The sequence below is a fragment of the Ochotona curzoniae genome, unplaced genomic scaffold (assembly GCF_017591425.1).
Source record: "Ochotona curzoniae isolate NIBS_2020 unplaced genomic scaffold, NIBS_Ocur_1.0 scaffold_4683, whole genome shotgun sequence".
In the NCBI taxonomy this organism is placed as follows: Eukaryota; Metazoa; Chordata; class Mammalia; order Lagomorpha; family Ochotonidae; genus Ochotona; species Ochotona curzoniae.
In genome coordinates, this window is record NW_024467121.1 from 29,280,221 (window position 1) to 29,294,458 (window position 14,238).

At 47.1% G+C, this 14,238-nt stretch overlaps 1 protein-coding gene across 1 annotated transcript in view; it reads left to right on the forward strand.

Annotated features, from left to right (window-relative positions):
• Positions 1-578: 578 nt before the first annotated feature.
• Positions 579-14,238, forward strand: part of B3GALNT2 (beta-1,3-N-acetylgalactosaminyltransferase 2) — a 41,347-nt gene continuing 27,687 nt past the window's right edge. The window contains exons 1-2 of the mRNA XM_040968236.1: positions 579-830; positions 10,443-10,590. Of these exons, the coding sequence (XP_040824170.1) occupies positions 719-830; positions 10,443-10,590 (260 nt within the window). The 5' untranslated portion in view covers positions 579-718. The remainder of the gene's footprint in view (positions 831-10,442; positions 10,591-14,238) is intronic.

Below are 14,238 nucleotides of genomic sequence, written 5' to 3' on the forward strand. Positions count from 1 at the left end.
CCTCATGATTCACAGCTCCCAGCACCGACACTCGGGCAGTCTCGGCCAGCTCCCCGGGGCCAACGACACGTCAGCCGGATCCCCCCACCTCCTAACTCCTGCTTCCCACAGGACTCCAAACTAGAGTTACTGGGCTTCTTCAAAACTGAGACGCCCCCCCCGTCTCTGCCTCAGTGGCGTTCCCCTTTCCCGGCTACGTGGGAGCCAAGTGCCGCTGGTCGACCCGCACTACCTAACTTCCCCCGCTGGGTGGCGAGAGGACGCCAGTAGGGATGCGCATGCCCGGTGCGGGGCCTCTGCCACCGCCGCGACGACAGCGCGTGCCAAGGACTATGGGAAATGTAGTTTCTGAGTCTCCGGCTTCTCCGCGCGCGCCCCCTGCCAGGGATCCGAACACGACTTCAGCTCCCAGCAGGCCGGCGGGCGCGGGTGGGGACGGCAGGAGAAGAGGGAGGGGCGAGTGAGAGAAAAAGGTGGGCGGAGTCGGTGGGAAGGCCGAGCGGAGTGGGTGGGGCCTCGGCCGGCTGAGCCGCCGCTGCCGGCGGTCTAGGGGGAGCCGAGACGCGGGGCCGGGAAGCGCCAGGATCCCCTCACGCGCCCCCGGACGGGTCGCTCGGCCGTCGGCCTCGGCACTTCCAGGTTCCCTTCCCTGTCCGCCGGGACGCCCGAGAGCCCCGCGCGCGGCGGGGGCGCGTGGTGGAGCCGGCGGGGGCGGCCAATGCGAAACTGGCTGGTGCTGCTGTGCCCGTGTGTGCTCGGGGCCGCGCTGCACCTCTGGCTGCGGCTGCGCTCCCCGCCGCCCGCCCGCGCCTCCGGGGCCGGCCCCGCAGGTGAGGTCCTGGGGCGGCGCGAGGGGCGGGAGGCCCGGCTGCGGGTGGGGTGCCGCGGACGGAGCTCCTCCGGGAATGGCTGCGGGTCGGGAGGGGGGGAGCGCGGACAGCGACCGAACACCACGAGACAGACCTTGCTTTTCTCCCTCGGAATCTGAACGTGGGACAGAACTTGTGGGATATTTGTTTTTGCGGGTCCTTGCCGCCGCCCCTCACCTCCCTGCTCCCCTTCCTGGCCCCCCGGGGCCGGTGCCCGCAGCGCGAGTCCTTCGGCTGTCCCCCAGGCCTCGCGTGCGGCGCCCCAGTCCTGCTCGGCCGGACCCGAGCCCCCCTCCCCGGTGCCCTGCAGCCGCTGCTTTCTGCGAGCTCGGGCTAGCAAGTTGTGTTTGCGTCTCCCGAGTTGTGGGTCTTTGCGAGGTCAAGACGCTGAGTCTGATAGCGCCGTGGATCTTGCCTGTGCGTGTGTGAAAAGGTGGCTGGGTTTTACTTTTAAGGAATAATTTTGCTGTTAAGAATGTTCTGTTTTGCATTCTTAGAAGAAGCTCGAAGTCGGTTAAACAAATCTGAAATAAGGCACTGCTGTGAGTGGAAATCTTCCTTTGAGTTTAGTTGCAGTTATGACATACACATGGCCATAAGCAGGTTCTCTTTAACAGGCGTGCCCGTTTGCTGTATTAACGCGATCTCTGTGGCAGTGAAATCTTTGTTCCGAAAGGTTGGGAACTTAATAGAATGCTTTGCCCACGGCGGGTGCCCAGGGCATTATTTTACTAGTGGGTTTCATCACCCTCAGCAGTAGGGGTTTTTTTTGTTTTGTTTGTGAGAGCTTGCCCTAGGATAGGCAGAAAAACCTTGAAAGCTGTTTTGGAGATGAAATAATAGTCATTTTGGGTTTTAGGCACATTCCCACAGCAGTTGTTTACTTATGTTAAGATTTTTAAAAGTCAGCGTTGATTATTTGCGGTTCAGCAGATGGCTCTGTGTCTTAGCTTACAAGTAGAGTACTTGGCATTCCTTGGAACAGTCTCGTTGTTAAATGAGATTATATTGGGGTTATTGTGATAACGATCTTTTTTTTCTTCATTAGACAAACCACTAGCTCTCTGAAAGCCTGTTCGCCTGGGGCCAATAGAATTAATTACTATTTATCTCATCCAAGTAAGGTGGTTCGATCTGTTAACACGTGTGTTTGGTTTAAGTTTTGTAAGTGGAGCTAAGAGGGCGTGAAGTGCTAGGCAATGCATTTGGAGCTGGCGCTATAGCCTGCTTGCTTATTGCACAAACCCTAGTGGAATGTGCTTGAACAGCCCTAAGATACTTATGACTTATATCACGTCTTGGAGTTCAATACAAAGGCAAAAACCCTACATCCCAGCTTACATCTAAGAAGACCCCCTGATAGCCTCTTCGTTTGAGGCAAATTTTTCCTATTCCCTTAGTGCTTGGAGGGTGCCTTTATCCGCCCTCCAGCTAGACTACCTACATGAAGGAAAGACATAGATCGTCTTAGATGCTGATTAATAAAGAAGTGAGAAGTGCAGTGCTAGCCATATAAGTTAACTTCGACTTGAATGCATATTGTATTTTTTTCTGGTCAGATAATCAGGATATTTTATTTTGAACTGAACCTGATGAGCTTTCCTTTTTTCCCCCTCCTTTTGTCCTTTCTGAGTTAAAACTAGTAGCAGCATCTTGATTGCTAAGTTTTCTTTTTTCTATGAAGCTATTATATTTAAATGAAAACATTTGGATGTTTTTACATCTTAATACACTTTAAGCCTGACTAGGAAGAGAAAACCCAAGATTTTGCGAAGTGTTCTTCCCTTAAATTGTCATATAAGGATTTTTTGTTTGTTTGTTTTCTCTCTCATCTGCCTTTGTTTTCAGTCTCACTAAGCCATAGCAGTAATTCTGGAAGGAAATTTACCTTTCCTGAGTATTGAAAAAGGCCTTCTGTCTGGCAGCTGATTTAACAGATAGTGGGGTACCTGCTTTGCTAGCTCCTGTTGTAGGAGTTACTGCCGTAATCAAGCCGAAGCACCTGCCCTCCTGTGGCTTACAGTCTACAGGGGAATAAGGAAATAATCACAGCTGTCACCAGGGGTGGTGATGAGTGTGCTGGAGGAGAGGGAAGGAGTGTGCGAGGATAGAGGATGAGGGGCGGCTGTGAGGTTGGGGAAGGACTCGCAGGGACCAAAAGAGAACGTGTTCTGGTAGGACCAGGATCAGGCGCAGGTGCGGCTGCACTGAACATCTGAAGCCGGTAAAGGAAGCGTGAGTGGCATCCCTCACACCTGTGGGTGCCAAGGGCCAGGGAGAATAGGTACAGCATTTCATTGCACCGCACAACTTGGGGGCAGTGCCTTAGCAAGAATGGCTAGTTTCTAAAACTAGCATGACAGGACAGGCAGAGTGCGTAAAGACGGTGTGATGTTTGGGACGCTGTATTCCAAGTTGGAGTGCTTAGCTTCAGAGTCCCTACTCCGGAGGCGGCTTTCTGCTAACAGGTGCTCTGAGAAGCAGCAGGTGATAAATGGCGCAAATGGCTGGGTTCCTGCTACCCATGGGGGGACCTGGGTTGAATTCCAGGGTCCTGGCTTTGGTCTTGCCCGATCCTTGCTGTTACAGGCACCTGGGGAGTGAAGCTGCAGTTGGGAAATCTCTGCCTGCCTGCCTGCCTGCCTGCCTTTCAGTTCTTCTTTCTTTTGTAGAGATTTAATTTTACTTGAAAGTCAGAAATACACAGAGAGGAAAAGACTGAAAGATCTTCCATCCACGGGTTCACTCCCCAAATTGCCACAATGGCTAGAGCTTGGCCAACCTAAAGTTGAGAGCCAGAAGTTTCTTCTGAGTCTCCCATGTGAGTGCAAGGACCTAAGACCTTGAACTATCTTCTGCTACTTTCCCAGGCCGTTAGCAGTGAGCTTGATCAGAAATGAAGCAGCCAGAACTTGAACAGGTGCTCCTACAGGTACCAGAGCCGCAGATGGAGGATTGGCTTGCTACACCACTGTGCCAGCCCCACCTTTCAATTCTTCATTATTTTTAAGATTTACTTATTTTGATTGAAAAGGCAGATTTACAGAGAGGAGAGACAAAAAGAACTTCCATCTGCTGGTTCACTTCCCAAGTGGCGGCAGTTGCTGGAGTTGAGCAGATCCAAAGCCAGGAGCCCTCTGGGTGGTCTCCCACGTGGGTACAGAGTCCCAAGGCTTTGAGGCATCATCGACTGCTTTCCCGGCCACATGCAGGGAGCTGGATGGGAAGTGGATCAGCCAGGACATGAACTGGCGCTCGTATGGTATGCTGGTGCCTGCAGGTGGGAGATGAGTTGAGCCATCATGCTGGCCCTGCTATGAAAGAAAATTTTAAAAAATGTGACAAAGGAGAATTTTCTTTGTAGATACTGAGAAGAAGGAAATCAAAAGAAAGGAAAAGAGCATTTGCACTCAAAAAATATCTAAGTGTCAGGTGTGGTGCTGAGTGGATAGGCCTGGCTCTCAAGGGGCTCACTGACTTTGGATGGAAATAGATGTAGGGCAAGTAGGAGGTCAAGACAAATTGAGCTTGTTTTGCGATTTTGCCTAAGGCTGAGTCTTCCCAAATTATCCTTAGATGCTAATTATGTCTCTGTGCTTTGGTTTCCTTATTTATCAAATGATGATCTCATAGGGCCATTGTGAAGATTGAATTAATAAAACACCCTGAACAGAGTCTGTAGTAAACACTGCAGGAAGCCTAGGCAGGAACGGCTCGGTGGCTGCCTGTGCTTGCTGTGATCTGGGAGCTAACTTCAAGATCGGGAGAGTGCACTAACCAGGGTGCATCGACCTGTACATTGTTTTTGGAGAGACAATAAAGACAGGTCTTCTCCTCCAGTGGCTGCAATGGCTGGAGCTAAGTCGATCTAAAACCAGGAGACAGGAGTCACTTCCGGGTCTCCCACACAGATGCAGGGCCACAAGGCTTTGGGTCATCCTCTACTGCTTTCCCAGGCATCAGCAGGGAGTTGGATGGCAACCGGAGCAGCCAGGACATAAATCATTGTCCATATGGGATCCCAAGGCATGCAAGTGGAGGGTTAGCCAATTGAGCGATCATGCCAGGCCCTTAGATGTGTGGTGGGTTTGCATATCTCATGTTTAAGATGTTGGCCTGTTTGGGGTTGGTGACATCACACAGCATACACATGGAAGTGGAGTCTCGGCCTGATTTTTAAAACTCCCTGGGCATGTTTCTGAAGCATTAGCGTTGAAGTCAGCCTTGCTTAGACTTTAATGTACTTTTGGATGTCCACTCTCATCAGCGCCCAGCAGGTTGCCAGACGCTGAGGATCTATTACATATGTCTTCAAGAAACGGGATGGCTGTGTCCCTGGGGTGATGGCTTGAGGTTGTGATTTGCTCGTGCCGGTTTGAAGACTGTTTGCTGCTGTGTTGGGGCCTTCTAGAATGGTGATCATACAAAATGGCCAGGAACTTAAATGAGTGAATCAAGAGAGTGAATGAGTTTTTCACCTATTAAGCACTTAACAAGCCATGATGACCATGTCATTTATTTTTTTTTTCTGAAACAATAACACAAGTTATTGGTAGAAATGTTTGAAAATTTTTAAAAAGTAAAACATTGCATCTAAAGCACACCAATGTAGTGTTCTGAGAAAATGAATGTTTTAACGTGTGTTGCTGTGCCATGTACGTTCTTCACGCATGTAGTCGTACAGTCTGGTGTCTCTTGCCAGACCTCACTGATGAGCACCCAGATTTTAAAGCAAGGAGATTGCCGGTGCCCTGAAGTGGTCTCCATGCTCCCCATTGCTGCTGCCCAGGGTAGCCACCATCAGCCTGCTCTGCAGCAGCAGCCAGTGAACTGCCTCTGGACATTGCAGGAATGGAAGCAGACAGTTCCATGGACCGTTCTGGCAGCTTGCTTTTCTGACTTCATTTGATGTTGAACACTACCTAATGATGTGCTTCTAGCATCATTTTAATGACCGCATAGTGTTCTATCATGTACTTGTGCCATAAGTTATAGAACAGGTCTCATTTCTTGTGCTTTGATACAGCTTACAGCCTTTTACTGTTAATAAGGAACACTGAAGAGTAGAGATCTTTAAGGTGACCTCTGCTTATTTCTTTAGGATAAGTTCTCAGCTATTGATTTGCTGGAAAAGACCATGCTAAGGTCCTTGGTGCACAGGGACTAATTACTCTGCAGAAGATTGCACCAGGTGACATTCCTTGGCAGCAGTGAAGCCATTTTTGAAATTGTTATCAACGTTACCTTGACATACCCATCATTTGGTTATGATTTAAGAGACGTTTGTCAGTCTGAATGGAATGTAGAAGAAAACTGGAATCTAACTGCTGGCCGTAGGTTTGATTCCTAGTGAAGTTGAACATTTTGTAATAGTTGTAGTCAGCTTCCTAGTTTGTCCTGTTTTTAGCGCCCCCCTCCCGCTTTTTCTGTTTCAAGGCATCAGTGTCAAACTAGGTACCCTGTGCTTGCAACATAAAGCAAAAAGTAATGAGAGTATAGTCCCGAATTAATAAGGGGAGGGGGGTCTAGGAGCTGGAGCTGAGTCCTTACTCAACTATGTATTCAACACACGTACGACATCCATTTTACACTGTGCATGTAGCACCCCGGAGTCTGTTGGACCAGTTTGCGTTGTTGGTATGTCGTCGAAGGAGTTTTTTCTGAAGCCTGACCCGAGGGCATCTGAAAGCAGTAGTTCTCCAAAAGGCCATGTACTTCTCTGCAAGAAACGCAGAAGCAGCTTAGACAGGGATTAGCAGCAGGGAGGACTGACAGTGGCCGAGATGGAGAAAGATCAAAAAGTAGTTCACCTCCACAATCCAAGGGATTTTCACATGCCACATGATTCTCTTTGTGTTTATTTACTCACTTATTTTTAGAAAAATCTTGGTTGGCAGTGATACGGAGAAGTCGGCTAGGGTCCGCTCTTGTGCTAGTCCAGATGGATGGTAACAGGCGAACGGGAACAGCAGCTAAAATTAATGACACACAAGGGATCGACTGGAGGAACTTGTCATTGAGATTTTGAATCATGAAGAAAAATTAAATTGTGTTCCATTCAGTCTTTCTAAATGATTTGTTTCCCATAAAAAGAAATAATTGTCATCAAGAGTGGTTCTGTTATTTTGAAAATTTGCTTTTGTACAGCAACTTTATTTTCTTTTTAAATACTGGTTCAGTAGGTAGGGGGAGTTTCCCATCAGCTGCTTCATTTTGCCAAGTGCCTGCAGCAGGTGGCGCTATGCCAGCAGGAAGCCAGGAGCACACGCCAGGGCTCCCTGGTGGGTGGCAGGAACCCAGAGCCTTCACTGATGCCTCCCAGGGTCTGCGCTGGCCAGTGTGGCCTGTGGAGCCAGAGCTGGGAGTTGCATGCAGGCACTCATGCAGGACAGAGCTGTCTCCTGGGCCCTTCACCTTCGTTCCTGATGAGAGGTACACCAGGCACTTAGGGGAAATGGAATTTTATTCTTTTTTTTTTTTAAGATTTATTTATTTTCATTGCAAAGTCAGGAAGAAGGACAGAGAGGAGGATCCTCCATCCGATGATTCACTCCCGAAGTGACCAACGACTGGTGCTGTGCCGATCCAAAGCCGGGAGCCAGAAACTTCCTCCAGGTCTCCCACATGGGCGCAGGGTCCCAAGACCTTTGGCCAACCTTAACTGCCTTCCAGGCCACAGGCAGGGAGCTGGATAGAAAGTGGAGCTGCCAGGATTAGAACCGGCACCCATATGGGATCCCGGCATGTTGAGCGGGAAGACTTTAGCTGCTAGGCCACTGTGCCGCCCTCCCACCCTTCACTTTTAATGTATTTGAAAGGCGGAGTAGCAGTTCTTTCATCTATGGGTCTGTCTTCCAGGTGTCTAATAGCCAGGGCCCAGCCAAACCAAAGGAACTCCATTGGAGTTTTCCATGAGGATGGCAGAGGCTCAAGTTCGTGGACCATTATCATCCCCTACCTGCCTAAGCATTGTTAGGAAGCTGGATCTGAAGTGGAGGTGTAAGAACCCAAGTTGGCTCCCTGGTGCTCGGGCGCCACAAGCTGCTGCCCAGCAGGTGTTTTGAAACAGATATAAGCAAAGAATATCCAGAGGCATGTCACCTCAGGCTAAGCTGCCAGCTGTGACGGGGCTGTGGCAGCCCCTCGGAGCAAGTCTCCAAGTCCTGGCTGCTCCACTTCTGGTCTAGCTCTCTGGAAGGGCAGTGGGAGAAGACCCGAGTGCTTGGGCCCTAGCCGCTCATGTGGGAGACCTGACTGTCAGGCTCCTGGCTTCAGCCTGGCCATCAGGGCCATTTGGGAAGTAAGTCGGTGGATTGAAAATCTCTCTGCCTCTCATTCTGTCTTTAACTGCCTTTCACAACTGTAAAGGGGGATTGGGAGAGCTTGGATATCTGTCTCTCTGCCTATGGATTTCAGTAGCTTTCTGTTGAGCTCATTCAGCATGTTGAGTGTGGAACCACTAGTATGGCCTGCATTTGCCCCTTTCCGGTCATTAGAATGCACTCTGTATTCCTGTCACACTGGGGAGGAGCAGGTCATTGTTGTTTCATGTCAGCATTTAGGTTCTCCCAATTCCGGCTCATTTAGAATTTCAGTGATAGATGCAACTTTCATGAGTTACATGTCTGAGAAAAAGATGTTTCTGGGCCGTGAATTCAGAAAAGTGAATGAGCTGACCCTCGTCTCCAGTGATCTGCTTGTTACTAGCTTGATGCTTGGCCTGCTGTTACCAATCAAGAGATTAGAGTTTAGTCCAATAAGTTACATTAAGCTGTATAGCTCTAGAATAGAACAGGGGTGATGATTGGAGCTAACTTGCCTTGGATTAAATCTTAGCCGAGCCATTTACTAGCCTTTTTTTTTTTTTTTAAGAAAAAAGATTTCTTTTTTAAAGATTTATTTACTCGAAAGGGGGAGTTAGATCTTCCATCCACCCATTCATTCACTCCCCAGGTATCTGAATGTCCAGAGCTGAGCTGGTCCCAAGCCGGGAGCCTTGTGTTTCTTCCAGGTCTTCCATGTGGGTGCAGGGGCCCAGGTGGTTGGGGTCATCCTCTGCTGCTTTCCCAGGCGCATTAGCAGGGAACTGGATTGGTAGTTGAACAGCTGGGAATCGCGCAGACATCTCATGTGGGTGCCAAAGCTTTACCTGCCAAGGCACTGGCCCTCTAGCCCTTCAGCTTAGGACAAGTAGCTGACTTCTCTGTAACTGTTCCATTTGTTTGATAAATAGTTCCTTCATAGGGTTGTGAACATTAAGTGGTACTTGTCATACATTAAGTGTTCAGTACGTATGATGTGTTACTCAGCAAGCTTCATCCATGAAAGTTTACATTGACATTGAAGATTCTGCTTTTAGAAGAATTCACTTTGGTACAAAACTCTTAGTAGGATAAAATAACAAATATCTTTGTTTAACTTGGAATTAAACTATCTTTTTGAACATTTATTTACTTGGAAGGCAGAGTTAGAAGGCGAGGTGGACACTGCTGATTCAAATAGCAAATCATGTGAATGGTTCATTTTTTACTGTCTTAAGGTCCAGAAGGTAGAATTTCAATCTCTAAAACATCCTTAGAGGGCCCGGCGCGATAGCGTAGTGGTTTAAGTCCTCACCTTGCACGCCTGGGATCCCATATGGGTGCTGGTTCTAATCCCGGCAGCCATGCTTCCCATCTAGCTCCTTGCTTGTGGCCTGGGAAAGCAGTCAAGTACAGCCCAAAGCCTTGGGACCCAGCACCTGAGTGGGAGACCTGGAAGAGGCTCCTGGCTCCTGGCTCCTGGCTTTGGATTGGCTCAGCTCTGGCCATTACAGCCACTTGGGGACTGAACCATCAGATGGAAGATCTTCCTCCCTCTCTCCTCCTCTCTGTATATCCAACTTTCCAAAAATAAATAAATCTTAAAAACCCAAAAACTTATCCTTAGAAAGAAGATGGGAAGATAGTTTGTCCTTGTTTTTCATCACCATTTTTAAGGCTTGAGAGCTACGTAATTATGTATGGCTCTAATGGGAAACCTATTTCATCTTTATTCAGTGGTTGGAAATGATCCAAAGTATCCACAAAAATGAATTATTGAAGTCTAGAAATCTTTGCTACATTAGCCACAATGTTTTTTTAATGCAGTAGGCTCTAGGTATTTAGTCTGCACAACAAAAACAGATTAAGATGTTTTCAAAGGACCAAATAAAGTTTTTTTTTTTAAAGTCAAGGAGCAGATTCTTATGCTAAGATGATTTTAGAAGATTATGACAATAGGGACATAGGAGTTTTTGCACAATTATTTTCTGCCATGGATGTGGCAAGGTTTTAGTGGCTGGTGTCATGGTATAGTGTGTAAAGCTTCTGCCTGTGACTTAGGCATCCCATACTGTCAGACCAAATTCTGAACACACATCCCTCCTCCTTCTCAATTGTTAGATGTGCTCTGGGTTTATGCGTAACTACAGTTTTTTCTTTGTCATCCTCTGTAAACCTAAGCATGTTCTTAGGAACTTTATTTAGTGTTACATGTTGAACTCACAGGCGTTGAAACCACCTATTTCTAATTTATCTTTTTGCTTATTTCTAGATAATTCAGCCTTATCACCACAGTGGAAAACTAGGCACTATGATGTGGTAGTGGGAGTGTTATCAGCTCGCAATAACCATGAACTTCGAAACGTGATAAGAAGCACCTGGCTGAAGCATTTGCTGCAACATCCAGCGTTAAGTCAGCGGTAGGTTGTTGGAGTCTCCCCTGTCTAGTCTGCAGAAAGAAAAACCCGATTTGAGGCATCAGGATTGTGACTCAGATAAGTGGTCTCTGTCTCAGAGATGTAGCCGTTGAATTTTGCTTTTTTTTTCTCCCCCCATTGTAGAATTGATTCCCAAAAGTAAAGTCAGCCAAAAATTTGAAACCAGAATTGGTCTCATTGGAGAATAGTAAGCTGACTAGTTCACAGACTTGGTATTTATGGCTAGTTGAATGTGGATTTTTTGTTTGTTTCTTTTTTGGGGTGGTGGCAGGGGGGCGGGTTGCTTTAGAATAGCAATTCTTACAAGATTCTGTTCCAGACTTGATTTCCGCTTAGACATGTGTATAAATCTGGGTTTTTTTCCACTACTCAGAAACTTAATTTTTTTTTTTTCAGTTTGAGTAGGTTTTTCTTGTAACATAGTTTTTGTGTTTGTTGTGTAGTAGTCTTTACTAGGTTGACCTGCAGTGTGTGTGTGACATGCCAGACTCTTTCCAGGCTCCCGTAAGAGAGCAGAGCTTCCGCAGCCCCTGTCCTGCCCATGTCAGGTGGCTCAGTCGTTGGTGGGGACCTGCAGGCCCGAGTCCATTCCCTGGGAGCCCAGCCTTGGAGATGTTATCCTGAGGCACAGGGGAGAGTGGCGTGGGAAGTCGGACTTGTCATTAGGGGAAGAACATAGGTGATGAGCAGAGAAAGCACTCTGGAGATTTTATCAAACTAGTGCTTTTGTAACTGAGGAGCTCTATAAGCGAATTGCTGTTGTGAATTATCTTGTCACCGGTAGTGAGCATTTATAGATTTCTCTCTTACTCCTAACAGCATTCATTCCTTTTCAGACAGATTTCTTCAGTTCAAGATCACAATGATAATAGAACGTAATATGGGCAATTGCAAACTTTCACCATTATTACCAGAACCCCTCTAAAACCTGAGCTTCTTTTGCATCTCAGATAATAGCTCCTTTCTCCTCACTGCCTGGACGATAAGCCCCAGTGCCATGTCAGGCCGTCTCCCTGGTGCTGCCTGCATTTCAGTTCCAGAACTGAACCTTTTTCCACCTTCATTCCCACCCTCCTGACCTAAGCCACCCTTGTCTCTCACCTGGATTATTACTGGGGCTTCTTATCTGCCCTTCCTGCTTCTGCCTTTGATCCACTCCCCCCACCCCATATTCTGTTTGGAAGAACACCCAGAGTGGTCCTTTTCAGATTAATCATGTCATGTCAATTTGCTTCCCATACTTTTCTGTTGACTTTGCTTTCTTTGTTCAAGTGAAATGCCAGGTTTCCTGTGGTCTGACCAGGTCTGTGCCACTGTCCGCTGCAGTGGCCACCATGCTGTGGTTCAGTACACTACCCCTGCCGCTCCCAGTGGCTTGGCTCCCGCCGTCCTGCCTGCCCACCCGCCCTACTCTTAGACTGAATGTCCCTGAGGCTCGCTTCCTTTGGGACCTTGGATGTCACGCTAACAGATAAGCCCTCTGTTAAATAGCATCCCAGTCCTGTTTTGTGTCCATCTTCTCTTCCTTGGCTTGATTTTTTTTTTTCTTTGTAGCACAGCCAGCTATCATATTTATTACATTAAGTTGTACGTATGAATCACTTGTCTGTGCCCATGAGAATGTAGGATTGGGGAGCATTGGGGGCTTTCCATTGTTTGGTTGTAGGAAGGCTGTGAAGAGTCCTCTTAGGAAAAACTGCACAAATTTCAATTTGATTTAAAGCACATCTTTCAGTTCCATTTTCCATGAACTTTTAAAAGATCCCCAATACCTAAAACCCACCTTGGCACAGAGAAAGGCAGATGACTCAAAACTAAAAGTAGTGAGTAAACTTCACATTGAGACATGCAGCAGTAATTCATTGCCATCATAGCAGTGTTGGTTTAATTGAAATTTAGTAAGTACAGCGTTTTCTTTTATGAAAATGGTGAATATCTATATGAAAACAGATAAAGCCAAAAATGACTTGGTGGAGCAGAGTAATTTTCAGAATGTGGTCAGAGGAATTAAGACAGCTAAAAGGGGGCCCGGCACGATAGCATAGTGATTAAGGTCCTCACCTTGCACTTGCTGGGATCCCATATGGGTGCCGGTTCTGGTCCTGGCAGCTCTGCTTCCCATCCAGCTCCTTGCTTGTAGCTTAAAAAGGCAGTCAAGGATGGCCCAGGTCCTTGGGACCCTGCACCCGTGTGGGAGACCTGGAGAAGTTTCCTGGCTCCTGGCTTCTGATCTGCACAGCACCAGCCGTTGCGGTCACTTGGGGAGTAAATCATCAGATGGAGGATTTTCCTCTCTGTCTCTCCTCCTCTCTGTATATCTGACTTTCCAGTGAAAATAAATATTAAAAAAAAAAAGCTAAAAGACAATTCTGGTGTAGCATATATTTAATAACTTAGCATATTTGTCCAATTCTGTCAATACCTTTATTTCAAATGCTGGTTCATAAAAACCATATAACCTTATTTGTCCATTATTAGAAGAAAGTGTGTTTCTGTGGTTATGGCACACTCTCAGAACTAATGTTTCTCCAGAGGAGCAAAAATCAACATGTATTTTGATTAACTTAATTAAGCCTAAGTCTTTGTCATAAAACCATAATTTTGTCAATTTAACATATTCACTGTGTGTCTGCAGCAGGCAGATTACATAGGTAGTGCCATGGAATACAAAGGTAGATAGATGTGTTATAACCCAGGTGTTTGAGGGGACTTGAGGTCAATAGGAAATGGATGTGATAGTGTATGTAATAAGGTGTTACATATGTTGTGTTCTAAAGAGGTATCGTGTGTCAAACTGCCAGCAGTTGTATGTACCTGGGGTCCAGGGAGTACCATTATGTTGAGAAGTGACAGAGCATGCACCGCGGAAGAAATGAGGGACAGAGAAAAGCAGATTACAGAAGGGCAGGACTGTGGCTCACACCCCACATATTGCCTGTGAAATAATTTGGTCTGCCTCTGCCAAGGCACCTGTAGGTGGAACTCAGTTTAATACCTCTACAGCAGACTAATTTTTAAGTGCTAGTTTTGTATGGCCTACAAGTAATGTTTCTAATATCCAAATGGCCTTTGGCAGAAAGAAGATTCCCCACCCCTGAAAGAGAGGAAGGAGGGCCTGTGAGAGATGAACAGTAACCAGAGCGTGCAGAAAATTCTGTGGAAGGTTAAGCAGAAGGAAAGGCCTTTTCGGACCAGAGGGACTGAATGAACGTGGTGGCCTCATCAGACAGTAAGGTCATTGAGCATAGAAGAGGAGGGGCTAGGTTGACTGAAGAGTCAAAGCCCAGTCAAGCCAGGACTAGATGAGGAGAGCGGGTTTCACAGGGAGACGTCTGGGTTGTCGGGTTGTTTGAGGTCCTGCAGGCAGCAGGATACTAGTAAATGTTTACTGACAACTGTGGAAAGAAAGAAGTGTGCTTCTATGTGTACATGCATGTTTACCATCAAGTTTATTGTTGTACATACTCAGAATAGTCAAAGCATATTTTTTCCTGTAAATTCCTTTAGTCACTTGATGCTTGTAAATTGCCAGGACGTCTTGCCTCTGATCAGCTTAGGACAGCAATGGAAGAAGTAGTACAGCTTTGCCCTAGACGATGCTTAATTTATGAGACGGGTCACCAGAGCTTC